Below are 19,273 nucleotides of genomic sequence, written 5' to 3'. Positions count from 1 at the left end.
CCAGTCCCAAAGCAGCTTTAACAGTCAAGCAGAATGAGTTTAACATGACCTTTATTTAAAAAACACTATTAAAAGGCAACTCCTTTTTCAGTTCAGGAAGGTTGAATGTTTATTGACGTGGATTTTACTCCACATACTGTTGCTTTCTGTTGACTTCATTCCCCCCCCCCACCTCGCCCCTAAAATGTGATCCATTCCCAGTAGATGCTGGCAAAATGTGTAACCTCAAAAGCCTAAATCCTGAGTGCTAACAGGCGTTCAGTTGAGGTTAGGGATGCTGTCGTCGAACCAATTTAATTCAATCTACACGTAGTTACTACATTGTTACGGGGCTACCAGAGGGTCGGGAGTGTTGGCGTTATGTTGGTCAGTTACCACATTGTTGAGTGCAGCAGAGTCTGTAGACTAGCTGGTGTCCCCTCTGTTTGACCTTTTGTCTGTTTGCCTGTTGATCAGGAGTAATTTAATAGTATAATAAACTGACACCTCTGCAGTATTGAGGGAGTGCTGCGACACTGCAGTTGCTGTCCTTTAGGCGAGGCATCAATGGGAACCCTGATTGTCCTTGTAAGTGGGCATAAAAGACCCCATGGCAGCTATTTCTAAGATGATCAGTGGTATTCTCCCAGGTCAATATTTACCCTTCAAGCAACATCAATAAAGAGCTTGGCTGTCCACAATCTCGTTGCTATTGATGGGACGTTGAAGTATGCATATTGCCTGCTGCATTTCTACATTCGAGCTGTGACTGCATATCAGAAGTACTTTGATTGTGAAGCATTTTCCACAAGCAGCAATTAAATAATGGCTGCTTTTTTTCGACATGCTGATTGGGGGGGGGGGGGGGGAGTGAATATTAGCCGGGAGAAAGAGCATTATATCTGAGTACGTGCTATTGGAGAGTTTGGAAAGGACAGGTCTCTGCAGGAGCTGCTTTGTATCACCATTTCAAAATATACAATCCTTCTGCTTTAATAATGCAGAGGAATTACTGCCAGGAAACGACTGTTCCCTTAAACAGGAGAAGATAGTTAAAGTAAAATTGAGCTGAATGTGGAAAAATGATTTCCTTTCTGAATCATCCGTCAGCGTCCTGTTTACGGAGCAGCACCGGCCAAATCCCTGACCTGTGACAACCTTGAATTGAGGCACAAGAGCAGGAAGCTGGATTCAGTGCTCAGCAACCTTCGATCACGCATACACAATGAATGTTATGTTCTGGCTGATGCCTCTTTGAGGTCCTTCATTTATTAACTGTTTAAATTTTATTTCCAAATATAATGATTGTCATCCAGCCTTGGAGCACATTTTCCATGTACTGAAGTCAGAGGTGGGTTGAGACTTGGACTTGGGAACAATTATTTTGTTTGGCAAAGCTTACTGAAATTGCCTTCAGGAGACCATGGCTTTGCTGTCATAGAGCCATGGAATCTACAGCACAGAAAAAGGAGGCCATTTGGCCCATTGTACCATCCCAGCTCTGCACTTTGCCCCATTCCTGAACTGTTTGCTCAGTGCCATGCAGGTTTTTCTCTTTCAAGTATATATCCGATCCCCTTCACTGCGCTACAGATCACAGCACTCCTTGCAGATGTCACCCAGCTAGCTGGGAGGGTGAGCTCTGAGGGGGTTGCAGAAATCCTTCAGTGTGATTTGAACAAGTTGAGCGAGTGGGCAAATGAGAGGCAGCTGCAATATAATTTGGAGAAATGCGAGGTTATCCACTTTGGGAGCAAAAACAAGAAGGCAAACTGTTACCTGAATAGCCATAAATTAGAAGAGGGGAATGTGCAATGAGACCTGGGTGTCCTCGTACGCCAGTTGCTGAAGATAAGCATGCAGGTGGTAAAGAAGGCAAATGGTGTGTTTGCCTTCATAGTGAGAGGATTCGAGTACAAGAGCAGGGATGTCTTGCTGGAATTATACAGAGCCTTTGTGAGGCCACACCTGGAATATTATGGAATATTGCAGTTTTGGTCTCCTTATCTGAGGAAGGATGTTCTTGCTCCAGAGAAAGTGCAGCAAATGTTTACCAGACTGATTCCTGGGATGGCAGGACTGACGTACGAGGAGAGATTGAGTCAGTTAGGATTGTATTCACTGGAGTTCAGAAGATTTGGGGAGGGGGGGGGGGGGGGGAATCTCGTAGAAACCTTTTAAATTCTAATAGGACTGGACAGGAAGATGCAGGAAGGATGTTGCTGATGGGGAGTATCCAGAACCAGGGGTCACAGTCTGACGATACAAGATAGACCATTTAGGATAGAAATGAGGAGAAATTTCTTCACCCAGTGTGTGGTGAGCCTGTGGAATTTGTTACCACAGGAAGTGGCGAAGCCAAAACATTGTATTTTTCAAGAAGCAGTTAGATATAGCACTTGGGGTGAAGGCGATCAAAGGATATGGGGGGAAAGTGGGATTAGGCTATTAGTTGGATGATCAGCCATGATAATGAATGGCGGAGCAGGATCAAAGGGCTGAATGACCTGCTCCTATGTTTCTATTGTGTAAAACAAAAAAAAGTCTCCCTGTGGTAAGTTTGCAAATTACCTTAATTCTGTGTCTCCTGTTTGGCAACACTTCACTGAATCACGATTGTCACCGTGTAGAAGGAGGCCATTTGGCCCATCATGTCTGCACCAGCTCTCCAAATGAGCATCACAACTTAGTACCATTCCCCTGTCTTTTCCCCATACCCCTGCACATTGTTTCTAGTCAGATAATCATGTTTCCCCCTCTCTATGCACTCGGTCCAGTCCCTCATGATTTTGAACATCTCTATCAAATCTCCCCTTGGCCATCTCTCCAAGGAGAACAGTTCAAACCTCCACAGTATATCTGGATAATTGAATTTTCTCAACCCTGGAACCATTCTTATAAATCTCTTCTGCAGTCTCTCCAATCCATACACATCCTTCCTATAGTGTGGCACCCAGAACTGTGCACAATATTACAGCTAGTGTCTTGTGTAAGTTCAGCAGAACCTCCTTGCTCTTGTACTCTACGCCCCTATTAATAAAGCCCAGGATGCTATCTGCTTTCTTAACTGCTCGCTCCACCTGCCCTGTCACGTTCAATGATCTATGCACATATACATGCAGGTCCCTCTGATCCTGCATCCTTTAAGAATTTTACTCCTGTGTCTGCGTGGGTTTCCTCTGGGTGTGCCGGTTTCCTCACACAGTCCAAAGATGTGCAGGTTAAGTGGATTGGCCATGATAAATTTGCCCCTAAGTGTTCAAAGCTTAGGTGGGTTACAGGGATAGGGTGGGGGAATTGGGCTGAGGTAGGATGCTCTTTCGAAGTGTTGGTGTAGACTCCATGAGCCAAATGGTCTCCTGTGCTACAGGGATTCTATGATTCCATTTTGTATTGCCTGTCCATGTTCTTCCTATCATAACGCATCACCTCACACTTCTCCACATTGACCTTCATCTGCCACCCATCTACCCACTTCCCCAACTCATTCTGTCATTTGAAATCATTACTCTTTCTTTACCCTATCAAGACCTCTCATCGTTTTATGCACTTTAATTATATCTCCCCTTGCCCTTTGCTGCTCTAAGGAAAACAACCATAAACTAGTCTCTTCATCTAACTGAAATCTCTCACACCTGCTAACATTCGGCTGAATCTCTGTATACACTCCCAAGGTCTCCACATCCTTCCTCTGTTGTGATGCCCGTAATAGTTCCCCAGATGAGGCATAACCAGAAATATTTAACGTAATTTCCTTGCTTTCCTGCTCTTCTCTATTTATAAAGCCCAAGGCCATATATGCCTCTTTATCAGCCTTGTTAATTTTTTATAATAATCTTTATTATTGCCACAAAGTAGGCTTACATTGATACTGCAATGAAGTTACTGTGAAAATTCCCTAGTCACCACACTTGGGCGCCTGTTCGGGTACACAGAGGGAGAATTCAGAATGTCCAATTCACCTAACAAGCACGTCTTTCGGGACTTGTGGGAGGAAACTGGAGCACCCGGAGGAAACCCACGCAGACACAGGGAGAACATGCAGACAGTGACCCAAGCCGGGAATCGAACCCGAGACCATGGCGCTGTGAAGCAATTGTGCTAACCACTGTGCTACAGTGCCGTCCTGCCACCTTTTAAATATTTTCATACGTGAGCCCGGTTCTCTTTATTCCTGCACCTCTTTTAGGATGGTACCATTTAGTTAACATTGATTTTCTCATCCTTCCTTCCAAAATGCACCTCCCATTCTGTTGCATTAAATTGCATCTAATTTCGTCAGTATGCCTGTGGCCTCTGTCATTTGCAAAGTGTTTTTATGCATACAGTTGATCTCTGGAACTAGTTGATGTCATCGGGGGTAAGTTGTGGGTTCATTGGGAGTACAAGGATTTGTGGCTCTGCCTGATGCACTGCCTGATTGCCTTGGGGAATGTGCCGGAGCAATTCTTAAACTTGGCTGATTTTTTTTTTACCCTCGAGATTATTTCATTAGGAAGGTGGCTCAATTGTATACGTGGCTGCATTGGAGTCATCGGAGGTGGAAAAAAAAAACATTCATTAGGATGTTCACAGAAGAGTGATTAGCACTATCAGGAAAAACTGAACAAGCTGGGACCGTTTTCACTCGGAAAGTGAAGGTGGCCCAATCGCGAGAATCAGAGTGTTTCACTTGTTGAAGATGCCAATCGAAGCATCATCAATAGAAGGGAACCACCAATAATTCCATTGGAGCATTCTGGAGAAATGTGTGCACTTGGTGTGGTAAGAATGTGGAAGTTGCTATTGCAAGAAGTAGTTAAGGCAATTGGAGCAGATACATTTAAGAATAAACTTAGCACATGAGGGAGAAAGGAACAGAAGATTTCAAGAAGTAAAAATATATTTATATCGCAGCCTCCATGCACACAGGATGTCCCAAAGCACTTTACTGTGTAGTTACTGTTGTACTGTGGGAAGTGGGGAACACGTAATCTACTTGAATTCAGAAACTCCTATAAACAGCAATGTGACCTGGAGTGTCCACATAATACAGTCATAGAGTTTTACAGCCCAGAAACAGGCCCTTTGGTCCATCGTGTCTGTGCTGGCCAGCGAACACCTATCTACTCTAAATCCCATTTTTCAGCACTTGGTCCATAGCCATGTAAGCTCGGGCATTCCAAGTGCTCATCGAAATGCTTCTTAAATGTTGTGAGGGTTCCCACCTCAACCACCCTTCCAGGCAGCGAGTTCCTGTCTCCCACCACCCGTTGGATGAAAACATTTTTCCTCAGATCCTCTCTACATCCCCTGCCTCTCACCTTAAATCATCTTCCTGGATATTGACCCCTCTACTAAGGTGGAAAGTATTCTTCCTATCTACTCTATCTTTTTCCCTCAGAGGTTTGTACACCTCCAATGAGGTCCTCCCTCAGCTTTCTCTGCTCCAAGGAAAACAACCCCAGTCTACCAGCTGCCCTTCATAGCTGAAATGCATCCTATTCAAGTTGAAAGACATCCTATATTCTGGTGACCAGAGCTGCACACGGTACTCCTAAATGTAGCTCCATCATAACCTCCCTGACTTTGTATTCTGCTAATAAAGGCAAATATCCCATATTCCTCTCAACCACCTTTTCTCCCTGTCTTGCTGCCTTCAGGGATCTTTGGCCATGCGTTCCAAGATCCCTCTGGTCCTCTGTACCTCCCAGCATTGTACCATGAATTGTTTATTCCCTTGCCTTGTTAGTCCTCTCAAAATGCAGCACCTCATTTTTCAGGGGTTAAATTCCATTTTCCTCTGTTCTGCCCATCAGATCATCTCACTGTTCTGATGTGAATCTTCCTCCAAATAGCTGCTCCCGTTCCACTTTCACCTATTAAAATCGGCCTTCCCCCGTTCGGAAACCTTGGCTGGATTCTCTGTTTGAGACTGTCCCCACGCCGTTGTAAAAACTGTGGACTTTCACGCCAGAAAAACTGGCATGAAAGGGCCACATATTCCTAGCTCTGCAGGGGGCTAGCATGGACCCCATGTGGATTTAGCAGCTTTTGCTGCAGATACGGGCCCCTGCACTTCTGGGTCGGAGGCCGCGCACAGCTACGGCCTCCAGTGGCCGCGCCGTACTCCATGGTGGACTTGGACCATGGGGCTGGACCCTGAACATTAACCCCCCCCCCCCCCCCCCCCCCGGATCACCCGGACCACCCGCCCAAGACTTTCCCGGCCGCCTATAAGGCTCTCCCTGCCCTCCGATCGGCCCGCCCCCCGACCAGGGCGCCTGCGGACTCAGTATCCTGACCGGCAGAACCATATTAGATCCACGCCATCGGGACTTCGGCCTGTTGGGGGCCGAGAATGGCAGGGCGGCCGTCCAACAATGGTCCCAGATAAGGGGATGTGCGACGCGGCGTACTGTCCGGGTATGCCGCTTTTCGGGCCCGAGAGGATCGGGGAACTGCCACCGGTCCCGATTCCATGCGGGGAACTGGATTCTCTGCCCCGACGCCGGCCGCGATCTACTATCTGCTCTTCTATCTGTCCATGATTGTTTGGAGGCCTATAGAACACTCCCAGGAATGTGCTTGCCACCTTTTTAGGTGTAAAATTTCACCCATATGCCATATGACCTCAACTGAGGCAAGAGCTAAGATATCAGTCCTCACTGCAGTCCCCCCCCCCCCCCCGTCCCCCCCACAAAACAAACCCCTCCGCAGGGGTATTCGTCACATTCTGGTCAGGTGCAACCCGTCTGACTTGTACAGGTCCCAACTTCCCCAGAAACCGATTAAGTGAAATTAAAGACATCACTCGTGCACCATCTCTTTAGCCACAGCTCTTTCCTCCTATTCCTATACTCACCAGCGTGTGGCACCGGGTGTAATCCAGAGATTACAACCGTCATTGTCCTGCTTTACAACCTGCTACTTAGCTCTTATTGCAGGATCGCATCCCTCTTTGTACTTATGTCGTTGGTGCCAATGTGAAGCACGCCCTCTGGCTGTTCACCCTCCCCCTTCAGAATGCTCTGCAGCCATTCAGAGAAAACCTTGACCCAGGCACCACACCATCCTGGAGTCACATCTGCGGCAGCAAAAACACCTGTTTGCACCCCCCCCCCCCCCCCCCCCCAATTGCTCTTCTACTTTTACTCCTGTTCCTTCGTACAGCTGAGCCAGAGCCACACACAGTACCGTGAACTTCGCTCTAGCTGTGCTCCGCAGAGGAGCCGTCACGCTCATCCTTTTCCCACGCAGAAAAATGGTTCTTGGGTGTAATGCACTCTCGGGCTTCCCTGGCTACCTTCCTGCCTCCCTTCTGACTGCACTTCCTTAAGCTGCTATGTGACCACATCTAACAAATGCTGTCCACGACCCCCTCTGCCTCAGTTCTTTTGTGGCAATGATTAAAATGTATTTGTACAGATACCTGGGGTAACCTGCTTGCTCCTCTTCGAGAAAATGCTGTGGAATCTTTTGTGCCCACCTGAGTGGGAGGACGGCACCTTAACCTAACATCTCGCAAAACAAGTCAGGGTAAGGACAATAGATTTCCTTCCCTCAAGGATATTAGTGAACCAGATGGGTTTTTGTGACAATCATGCTCACCGTTACTGAGACTAACTTTTTATTTCAGCCTTATTAAATGACTTGACCAGCTGTTGAGGTGGGATTTGAACCCGTGTACCCAGAGCATTAACCCGGGCCTCTGGATTACTAGTCCAGTGACATTGCCGCTACGCCACTGCCACCTGTAACAGTGCAAAGCACTGTTCAGTTAATCGTAGTGCACAAAGTAACAGTTTGGAAGCATTTGGATCTTGGATACTGGAATTTTATGTTGCGTCCTAGTTGTAGAACTTTGCCTGTAGAATATGGAGAGCCAAGGCAATCTGCAACTGAAGCAGAATTGGAGAACAAGGAGATTTTCAAAGTCTTTATTTTTATATTGTGCATTCCGTCCTCTTTATACTGGCATTATAAACTCCTATATCACCCATTTAGAACAAAAAAGTCAACATAATTGCAGCCACAAACCAGTGGTGACATTGTAATCCTTGTTTGGGATGGAAGGGTGTAATTACAGTGTGACAGGTCGACATAGTCAGTTTCCATTGTACATGTAGACCCAGGAATCTGTGCAGTTTACTTTTTCAAAACATTTAAGTACATATAATGTTAGCAAGAGCTTGCAACCTGCTTCAAAAATAACTCCTTTGTTGAAGGGTCGTAGAGCTTTTGTTGCTTCCATTAAACAAAACTTATCCCGTGAACAGGTTTAATGCAAACCACTCATTCTTTGATTTCACACTGCCACAAATTTCAATATTGGCTTTATGGAAGGAAATATGCAACAAAGGTTTAATTGGCCGAGCTGCCTGGGTCTGAGAATTGATTGTGCTCCTGATTGTTTATTGTTGTGCATCTGTTCATCACAGAAGCTGTTGACCAAGGAAAAAACCAAAAGCCGAAGGAGGAATATGGGCCGTTTTATTTTCCCCTCTTACCCCTGCCCACAAGAGGTGCTGATACATTCTGGGGTGCTACTTGCCTTTATTAATCTCGCTTCTGTCCCTATTTTGTGTGGGTCAACCTGAGTGAATGTTGGCTCTAGTGAGTAGAACATATCACAGGCAAATCTCATTTTCAAGAGGAATTCGGCAGCCCCTGAAGAAGGCGAGCCACCTTTTGTTGATGTTTGTGTCCTTTCCTTCGCCCCTTCTTCCTGTCTGTGGGGGCTCTTATTTTACCTGCGAAGAAGAATCGGTTGTCTGGTTGGTGGGAGATGTCAAAAATATGACTTTATTGCTGATCACTTGGATAAGAACTCCTGGCTTGTTCAAATGAATGTCTGTTACTTAGAGGATAACTTGTTAATCAAACATTGGACATTCCTTAAGATTAACTGATGTCTATCAAAACTAGCTTAGAGTCTGCGTGCGCAGTCTTGGGAAAAGTACTCAATATGTTTTCTCTCACCAGCTATATCTCATATCTTGGCAGAGACCTAGCTAGAAATGATTTGATTGGACAGAGAACAATAAGTTCTCAGTGCTGAATACCCTAGAATGCAATGGTTAATTCATTATGAGAAAATGACTGCGTTCCCATGGTCAAGACACTTTTAATATTTTGCTTCTTTAGCTGTATGCATTCAACTAGCCCCTATATGAATAAAACTAGACTGTATTAATGTCAAAGAGCATTGTGATGAAAGGTCATCTCACACTGAAATATTGGGCCAAATGCTCCCATTTTGAAACTAAGTGCTGTGGTGGGGTCAGGAACATGGTGTGTTGCGGTGGCGAGCGGGAAAACATGCCAAAGCTTTCAGCTCCAATCTCATTAATTATACACCAAGGTGTTTTACAACTTATTCGGTGCACACCTGGATAGTGTATAATGTGCTTGAATGCCAGAATGAAAAGGTGTCCAACATCACTAACCCATCATTGGATAAAGAAAGTGGACCATCTAAAAATGAAGATAGATCTCTGGGGGGACTCTGAGACCAGAATATGGATCCCCAGGAATATTCTGAGGCTGAAAGATTGACCTCCTCCAGGACATCTGATCCATTGCTGTGATGTTCCAGGGTTGCAGGCAGTGCCTATCCCCAACTCCGGAGGCAACCCCAAACATTGATTCCCGACATCTGTATGTTATTCTGAGTGGGTTTCACGTTGGCGTGTTTTCCTGCTGACACCACAGAGAATCTGTCATGGGAGGGCAGGGGGGATGCATTAACACTCTTTCTCTCCACAGAAGCTGCCTGACTTGCTGAGTATTTCCAGCATGTTCTGCTGTTGTGGTAAAATAGTTGTACTTTTGGGCAGCATGATGGCATCATGGTTAGCACTGCTGCATCACGGCGCCAAGGTCCAGGTTCGATCCCGGCTCTGGGTCACTGTTCGCGTGGGGAGTTTGCACATTCTCCCCGTGTTTGCGTTGATTTCGCCCCCACAACCCAAAAGATGTGCAGGGTAGGTGAATTGGCCACGCTAAATTGCCCCTTAATTGGAAAATATGAATTGGGTACGCTAACTTTATTTAAAAAAAATAGTTGTGCATTTCTAATGTACAATTGGGGTCAAACCTGGTCTGTCTAAAAACAAAATTGATTTACTAATAGTCTGGCTGGCAGACTGAAATCTTTAAAAGCAGTGTATTCTGGATATCTGTTGACAGCAGTGACTATTGTCTGGACATTAGATCATACAGATGACCAGAAGCTGCCTAAAATGTTGCCTGTTAACTCTGGACAAAGGCTGTGATGGCTAAGTTTAACTGGCAGTGATCGTACTGGAGCCTTTTCCTTATCACTGCATTCATCACCACTAATTAGCATTACTACACTCTCTCCCAATTTCCAGCTAACTGAAGCCAGTTTTCATGTTCCTGCAAGCTTACTCTCGTACTCTATTTTCTCCTTCTTAATCAATCCCTTTGTTCTTCTTTGCTGAATTCTAAACTGCTCCCAATTCTGTGGACTTTTCCCAGAAAATTTGCATGCCTTTTTCTTGCCTCTAATACTATCTCTAATTTCCCCTGTAAGCCATGATTAGATAATAGTTGATTTGAATAGTAGCTTGAAAAGTACAAGTTTATAGCATGTCAGAAAAAATGTGTAATTTTTGCCAACACAAAAAGGAAAAGTTACATTTATACAGCGCTTTCAAAATCTCTGGATGTCCCAAAATACTAATGAAGTTCTTTTGAAGTGTAGCTACTGTTGTAATATGAGAAATGGAGCAACAAATTTACACACAGCAAGCTTCCACAAAAAGCTTTGTGATAATGACCTGGTAGTCTGCTTTGGTGGGGTTGGTTGAGGGGTAACTGTTTGGCTGGTCATTGGGAAGAAATGTCTTGCTGCTCTTGGAATAGTTCGATGGGAACTTTTACATCCAACTGAGAGGGATGAGGGGGCCTTTGGTTTAATGTCTCACTGAGAGATGAAGCCTCCAACAGTACAGCACTCTGTCCGGGCACGGCATTGGAGCATCAGCTGAGCTTGTGTGTTCAAATCTGGGCTTGTGCTTGAACTCAAATCCTCTTTACCACCTCCACACTGAGCTAATGCCAAAACTAAACCAAATACTGTGCAAGTTGGTTTACTTATCATTTCCCAGAATGAAGCCGGAAAGAAAATAATTGTGTAAAATGTCGTCTTTGTTTTCAGGCCACAGTATTACAAACTTTTAGATGAATGTGTCTCTCAGGTAGTCCTACAGAAAAATGGATCTGACCCTGACTTCAAATGCAGAAAATTCACTCTGGACGTGGAGCATTTAATAGGTAAATAGAGTTTCTGATCATCTTTCTCAAATTGATTTTGCCCCGATAACTACCACTGTGTTGCAAAGTAAACTAATTGTATGTAGTTTTTTGAGACTCCCCAATGAAGTATTAAGATATTGTACAAGGACTAGCATTTATTTTTCCTTTGTTTTGTTTCAATGTTGGAACTGCACAGTGTGTCAGGTTGGAAGTGCCTAACAACATTTGGATGGGTTTATGTTTTGCAGACAACTTGATTGACAAAACCAAAGTGCAAATCAGTGAAACTAAAGCCGCAGAACTGGAAAAAAAGGTAATTCAGCTAAAAAAGTTAATTTAGTTTTGAAGGTAGGTATGGCCTTTGCACAACATGTGATAGACAGCTCTACTCCGAGCCAGCCTTGGAAATGTCAAGCAGTCAGGCTTTTAATAAAACGTTGTTGGAACATTCAAATAGCTGGCTGTTAATAGTTTCACATAGAGATGTTTGCATTTAATAGTTTGACAAAAAAGGTTAGCTGCAGCAGTGCTTAGGAAATAGCATAGTACATTTTCATTAAAAAATTAATTTAGCTGTCAGTGGAAGTACACTTCAAACTGACCCCTGTATTCCATTGCAAGGTGATTCTGGTCTACATCTTCCACACGCACTTCCTGTATTTTTATTAATTTAGGAGTTGTTTTGATGACTGCTAATAATCTGTTAATTTTTTCTGAGATTATTGTTTCCAGTGTTTGATTGGCTGTCGTTAATTTGGTTTAACGTTCTCCCTGTTTTTTGAGCCAGGGTGTAATATTTGCAAACCTCTAGTACTGTGGCACCATCCGTCTTTCTATGGAAGGTTGGAAAATCAGTATCTCTGCACCCTTCTACTCTTACTGTCCTCCGCTGAAATATCTCACCTGAGGCAGGATGGCCCCATACACCCGGAATGAAGTAAAAAAAAAAAGCACAAAACAATTGGCCTCTGCGGGAAAGGGAGGACTGAGTCAATTAGGCAAATGGACAAATAAGACACGGTTTGGAGAAATTGCCAAATTTTAAGTGATTCAAGAGGTTGTCAAAGCCCAGATCATCCATCACTTTATATTTACAGCATTGGTTTGATTGTTACTTGACCTTGCTTTCACTAACCTCCGTGGAATAAGATTGAGTGAGGAAGGAAAGAACAGATGAAAGAGGAAACTGATGAAGATACCCTGATATTCCGGTCTAGTCTCTTTCTTTTTTATAAGGTCCTTTTACTTGATTCTCCAAAAATCATACACTGGGTTATTTTAGTTTATTGTAATTGAAAATGCTTCTGCTTGTGTACAGAATTTATTTTTGTTTCTCATTTTCTCTTTATACCACCTATTTCTTCTCTCTCTTTCCCTATATTTCTCTCTCTGTCTAATTTTCTTCCCTTCTCTTTTCTTATCCTATTCCAAATCTTCATCTTTTCAATGAAAGATATTTGGTGAGTTGGTGCATACATGATGGGTCGAATGGCCTCTGCACAGTAACAATTCTGTGATTATGGATGAATGTTCAAATCCCACCTAGGCAGCTGGAGGATTTTAAATTCAATTAATTAATAAACATGGAATGAAGTGCTGGTCCTATTAATAATCATCACGAAATACCAGATTGTCATGAAAACACACTGGCCCACTCTTGTCCTTCAGGGAAGGAATTCGGGCATCCTACATACAAACCCAGACCGATAGCAATGTAGTTGACTTTAACTGCCCTCTGAAATGGCCCAGCAAGTCGCTCACCACCATTCAAGGGGAAATAGGGATGGGCAATCAATGCTGGCCTTGCTAACAATGCCCATATGCTCAGAAAAAATACTTTATAAAGTACCTATTTGTGATTTTTAAAGCGTTATTCGAACTCTACGTCTTTCTGTAGTTTCTCTCCATTGTTTGTTCATGCCCTTTCTGAGCTCATCATATATGAGGCGCACCTCCTGCTCCATTGACGCTATTTCTACTAAACTGCTGACCGACCAACTTCCCCTCCTTGTCCCCATGCTAGTCAATATTGTGAACGGTTTTCTCTCTCTGTGTCTCCAATTATTGTCACTCTCTCTCTGTCTCCAGTTATTGTCACCACTCTCCTTGTAAAAAAAAAACAATCTGACCTTGCAAACTTTCTTCTCCAAAGACTTTGGATGTGATGTCACCTCCAAAATCCGATACCATCTTTCCTTGACCTCTCTATTTGAATTTCTCCAGTTCAGTTTCTGTTCCTGCCACAGGACTGCAATAGCACTTATCAAAATCAGAGGTGACATTCTGCATGTCTGATAAAGGTAAACTGCCCTTCCTTATCCTTTTTGATGTGTCTGCAGCCTTTGACACTCTCTCTGGTAACAGTCTGAGACTAGCTCATTCTTTTGCAATCTTTAAATTCATGTTTGTCCTCTGAAATTACCTTCCAACAACATACTCACATCATTACTAATACCCTCTATATTTACCTCCAAGATCATCTGACTTTGTCCCCACCTCAGCTCTTCTAATGCTGAAGCACTCATTCTTGCCTTCGCTACCTATGTAATTGATCAATCCAACACCCTCCTGGCTTGTCTCCCACTTTCTACCTGGCATAAACATGAAGTAGTTCAAACCTCTGCTGCATGTGTCTTAACTTGAACCATCTGGTTCACCTATGCCCTTTAGGGAAGGAAATCTGCCATCCTTACCTGGTCTGGCTTACATTTGACTCCAGACCCACAGCAATGTGATTGACTCTTAACTGCATCTTCAAGGGCAACTGGGGATGTTTGTCCAGTTAGTGACACCCATATTCCAAGATCAAATTTAAAAATATATATTGTTCCCCTATCACCCCGGTGCTTGCTGGCCTATATTGGCTTTCAGATGACCAAATGACCAAGTGGCTTGATTTTCGAATTCTCATCCTTGTTTTCAAGTCCCTCCAGGGCCTTGCTCCTCATTACCTCTGTAATCTCCGCCAGCGCCCGCCACCCCAAAAACAACCTCCCAAGATATCTATGCTCTTTTAATTCTAGTCTCTTGAGCATCCCTGATGTTAATTGCTCTACCATTGGTGACTTGACCTTAACCTGTCCATCTCTGGAAATTCCTGAATTCCTTACTGCACCTTGCGCCACTTCTCAACCTCACTTTTTCTCCTTTAAGGCACTCCTTGAAATCTACCTCTTTTGCCAAACTTTTGGTCATTTGACATAATCTCCCCTTATGCCACTCAGCAATGTATTTTATAGTGCTTCTGTGAAGAGCTTTTGGATGTTTTATCATGTTAAAGATGCTATATGAAAGTATGTTGCTTCTATGTTAACTGGAATACATAATTGCCAATGAGTCTGTTATATGGTAGTGAGCAGTACAATATGCTGTCTGGTAATTATGTAGTCCCATCACCAAACTGTCGTCTTAACTCTCGTCCCAGTCACTGTCTCCATTCACATCATCTTTTTTTTTTACAAACAATTTTATTGAGGTATTTTTCGGTATTGTAAACAGTTACAGATAACAAAAAAAAAGGCAAAAATGTGCAAACATCAACCTAAAATCAATACTTCAATCAACCCATACAGCACAAACCCGCTCCTCTCCCATAGACACTACCGGCCTATTTATCCCTCCTACTCTGCTGTAATCTTCCTCCTCCTCCACCCCCCCTTGCTGACGTTCACTCTCCCGCGAAGAAGTCGATGAATGGTTGCCACCTTCGGGCGAACCCCAGTACAGATCCCCTCAAGGCGAACTTAAGTTTTTCCATACCCAGAAAACTTGACATGTCCGAAAGCCATAGTTCGGTCTTCGGGGGTTTTGAGTCCCTCCATGCCAGCTGTATTCGCCGCCGGGCTATTAGGGAAGCAAAGGCCAAAACATCGGCCTCTTTCTCCCCCTAGACTCCCGGGTATTCCGAAACCCCAAAAATTGCCACGCCTGGACTCATCACCACCCTTGTTTTTAGCACCTGGGACATGATCCCTGCAAATCCCTCCCAGTACCCCCTAAGCTTAGGACATGCCCAGAACATGTGAACGTGGTTCGCTGGTCCTCCCGCGCATCTAGCGCACTTGTCCTCTACCCCAAAGAATTTGCTCATCCGAGCCACCGTCATGTGGGCCCGGTGAACGACCTTAAATTGAATCAGGCCGAGCCTGGCACATGTTGCGGTTGAGTTTGCCCTACTCAGGGCTTCTGCCCACAGCCCGTCCTCCATCTCCCCGCCAAGCTCCTCCTCCCATTTGAGTTTCAGTTCCTCCGTCTGGGACCCTTCCCCCTTCATGAGCACCTTATAAATACCCGAGACTCTACCCTCCCCTCCTTCCCCCCTAGAGACTATTCTGTCTTGGATCCCCATTGGTGGGAGGCGTGGGAAAGATGGGACCTGTCTACGGACAAAGTCTCGCAACCGTAGGTACCTAAAGTCATTACCCCTTAGCAGCCCAAGTTTCTCCTCCAAGCTCCTCAAACTCGCAAAGCTCCCCTCCAGGAACATATCGCCCACCCTCCTCACCCCCGCCCGCCGCCATGTTCGGAACCCTCCATCCATGTTCCCGGGGGCAAATCGATGATTATCACATATTGGAGCCCAGACAGACGCACCCACCTCCCCCATATGCCTCCTCCACTGGCCCCATATCCGCAGGCTGGTGGAGTACCTGGCCGGCGACAGCGGTAGGGAAGCCGTGACAGGGCTGCCAGACTGGTGCCCCTGCACGAAGCCGCCTCCACCCGCTCCCAAATAGACCCCGTACCCACCATCCACTTCCTTATCATGACTATGTTAGCCGCCCAGTAGAAGTTGATCAGACTCGGCAATGCCAGCCGTCCCTCGCTGCGGCTCCTTTCAAGCATCACCTTCTTCACCCGCGGGGATTTCCCCGCCCAGACAAAGCTCATGATTTTGCCAGTCCTTTTGAAGAAGGACGGTGGGTTAAAGATCGGGAGGCACTGGAAGATGAACAGGAATCTAGGGAGTATTGTCATCTTTACAGTCTGAACCCTCCCCGCCAGTGACAGCGGGAGTGCATCCCATCTCCGAAACTCCCTCTTCATTTGTTCCACCACTCTGGTCAAATTTAACTTGTGCAACCTGCCCCAGTCTCGTGCCACCTGTATCCCCAAGTACCGGAAACTTTCCTCAACCAGCCTAAATGGCAGCTCCTTCAGTCTATTCTCCTGGCCCCTTGCCTGCACCGCAAACTTCTCGCTCTTGGCCATATTTAATTTGTACCCTGAAAACCGGCCGAACTTCCTCAATGTTTCCAGTATATTTTCCATCCCGGCCAGTGGGTCCGACACGTACAGGGACTAGGTCGTCCACATAGAGAGAGACCCTATGTTTCTCCACACCCCCACCCCTTCGCAGCTCTCAACGCAATCGCCAACGGCTCTGGCCAGCGCAAACAGCAAAGGGGAGAGTGGGCATCCATGTCTGGTCCCGCGATGTAGTCTGAAATAATCTGACATTACCCTGTTCGTCCTAACGCTAGCTTTTGAGGCCTGGTACAATAGTCTGACCCAATTCACCAGTCCCTCCCCGAACCCAAACCGTCCATGCACCTCCCACAAATAGCCCCACTCCACCCGGTTGAAGGCCTTCTCAGCGTCCATTGCCACCACTACCTCCACCTCCTTGCCCTTCGGGGACATCATGATCACATTAAGCAATCTTCTCAAGTTAGCTGTCAGCTGCCTACCTTTCACAAACCTTGTCTGATCACCTCCGGTACGCAGTCCTCAATTCTAATCGGCAGGACCTTTGCCAGGAGCTTGGCATCCACATTAATCAGGGAGATTGGCCTGTATGACCCGCAGGATTCCGGGTCCTTGTCCCGCTTCAATATCAGCGAGATGGTGGCTTGCGACATCGACGGCGACAGGGTCCCTCTGTCCTTTGCCTCATTAAAAACCCGAGTCAAGACCGGTCCCACTATCTCCGAGAACTTCTTCTTAAACTCTACTTGGTATCCATCCGGCCCCGGGGCTTTAACCAACTGCATGGCCTTTAGGCCCCCCAATATCACCTCCGCTCTAATCGGGGCCCCCAGCCTGTCCACTAGTCCCCCGCCTACTTTTGGGAATGTTAGCCCGTCAGGGACCTTTTCATCTCCTCCGGCTCTTCCGGGGGTTCTGAAGTATACAGCTTACTATAGAAATCCCGGAATGCCTTATTCAGTCCTGCCGGGTCCTCCACTCAGCTCCCCTCCCCATCAATCACTCTACTTATTTCCCTGTCCGCCTCCCTCTTCCTGAGTTTCTGCGCTAGCAATCTGCTAGCCTTCTCCCCATGCTCATACACCACTCCCCTCGCCTTCCTAAGTTGTTCCACGGCCCTACTTGTGGATAGCACCCTCAGTTCTGCCTGTAATCTCCGTCTCTCCCTGAGTAGGTCCTCCCCCGGGGAGCCCGCATGCTCCTCGTCTATCCGATAAATTTTCCTAACCAATCTGTCCATTTCTGCTCTGTCCGCCCTGACCCTGTGAGCCCGAATTGAGATCAGCTCCCCCCTCACTAGTGCCTTCAACGCCTCCCACAGGGCCGCTGCTGAAACCTCTCCCGTATCGTTCACCTGCAAGTAGTTTTGCATACACTTCCGAAGTCTCTCACATATCCCCTCCTCCGACAACAATTCTACGTCTAACCTCCATTGCGGGCGTTGGTAATTCCCCCCCGACGTGCAGGTCCACCCAATGCGGGGCACGGTCCGAGATAGTGATTGCCGAATATTCCATATTCTTTACCTCCCCTGCACAGTCCCTGCTCAAGATAGCGAAATCAATCCTAGAGTATACTTTATGAACATGAGTAAAACGAGTAACCCCTTCCCGTCAGCTGTCTGGCTCTCCATGGGTCCACTGCCCCCATTTGCTCCATGAACCCTTTCAGCTCCCTTGCCATTGATGGGAGTCTACCCCTTCTGGGACACGACCGGTCCAGCCCGGGTCAAGAACCGTATTAAAGTCCCCCCCCCAGCCCGGGTCAAGAACCGTATTAAAGTTCCCCCCCCCCCCCCCCCCCCCCCCCCATTATCAACCTACTTGAGTCTAGGTCCGGGATCTTCCCCAGCACTCTTTTGATAAAGTCCATGTCGTCCCAGTTCGGAGCATATATATTCACCAGCACTACTCTTCTCCCCTCCAGTTTTACCCTTACCATAAGGAATCTGCCCCCGCTGTCTGCAACTACGCCTTCCGCCTCAAATTGAACCCGCTTATTGATCATAATTGCTACCCCCCGGACTTAGAATCCAAGTCCGAGTGGAAAACCTGGCTAATCCAGCCCTTCCTTAGCCTAGTCTGGTCAGACACTTTCAGATGTGTCTCCTGCAACATAATTACGTCCGCCTTCAGAGCCCGCAAATGTGCGAACACACGTGCCCTTTTATCTGGCCCATTTAGTCCCCTGACATTCCAGGTGATCAGCCTGGTTGGGAGGCACAACCCCCCCCAACGCCGGTCAGCCATAACCTTTCTCAGGCCCGGCCCGTGCGCCACGCCATTCTTGGCCGCCTCCACCCCTGACCTCCTTCCCATTGCCTACTTCAGATCCCCCCCCACGTCAGCAGAATAACTCCCCCCTCCCCCCACGTCAGCAGAATAACTCCCCCCTCTTTCCCTCCCCCACCCCCCAAGCAACATCCCCCGGTAACCCCACCCCTGCCATCCTTTGGCTGTATTCTACCCCCCCCCCCCACCTGACTCCCTTGACTAGCCAATCTGCTAGCCCGGTGACTCATCACTCCGGCGCCCACTTGTCCCATTTCCATTGTTTCCCCGACCTCATCCCCACTCCCCAGCACACCATCCCCCACTCCAACCCACTGGAGCAATCTCACTAACACAGGAAGGTCAGACAAGATGTAAACCTCAAACCGCCCCGCGAGGCTGCTCCAGGTGCAATACCGTTCCCGCCATGTACACAGAAAAGTGTTAACCCCCGTCCCTTTCCGAGCATCAATAAAATAACACCACAATAACCCAGTACCCGTACAACACCCACCCGCAACAAACATAAAAATAATAAACGTAAATGAAACGAA

The 19,273-nt window shown here is 46.4% G+C and overlaps 1 protein-coding gene across 4 annotated transcripts in view; it reads left to right on the top strand.

Annotated features, from left to right (window-relative positions):
* The window catches only part of LOC119965493 (protein diaphanous homolog 1-like), a 421,840-nt gene that overhangs the window by 167,363 nt on the left and 235,204 nt on the right, over positions 1-19,273 (top strand). For all 4 annotated transcript variants that reach the window (XR_005460521.1, XM_038796347.1, XM_038796349.1 and 1 more), the window contains 2 exons: positions 11,144-11,259; positions 11,490-11,554. Coding sequence is in view for 3 of the 4 variants with exons in the window: in XM_038796347.1 (XP_038652275.1) it covers positions 11,144-11,259; positions 11,490-11,554 (181 nt within the window). In the remaining variant the exon portion in view is untranslated. The remainder of the gene's footprint in view (positions 1-11,143; positions 11,260-11,489; positions 11,555-19,273) is intronic.

This window comes from Scyliorhinus canicula, chromosome 4 (genome assembly GCF_902713615.1).
Source record: "Scyliorhinus canicula chromosome 4, sScyCan1.1, whole genome shotgun sequence".
NCBI classification, from domain to species: domain Eukaryota; kingdom Metazoa; phylum Chordata; class Chondrichthyes; order Carcharhiniformes; family Scyliorhinidae; genus Scyliorhinus; species Scyliorhinus canicula.
The sequence above is the reverse complement of the archived record's forward strand: the minus strand, read 5'-3'. Positions and strand labels throughout refer to the sequence as shown.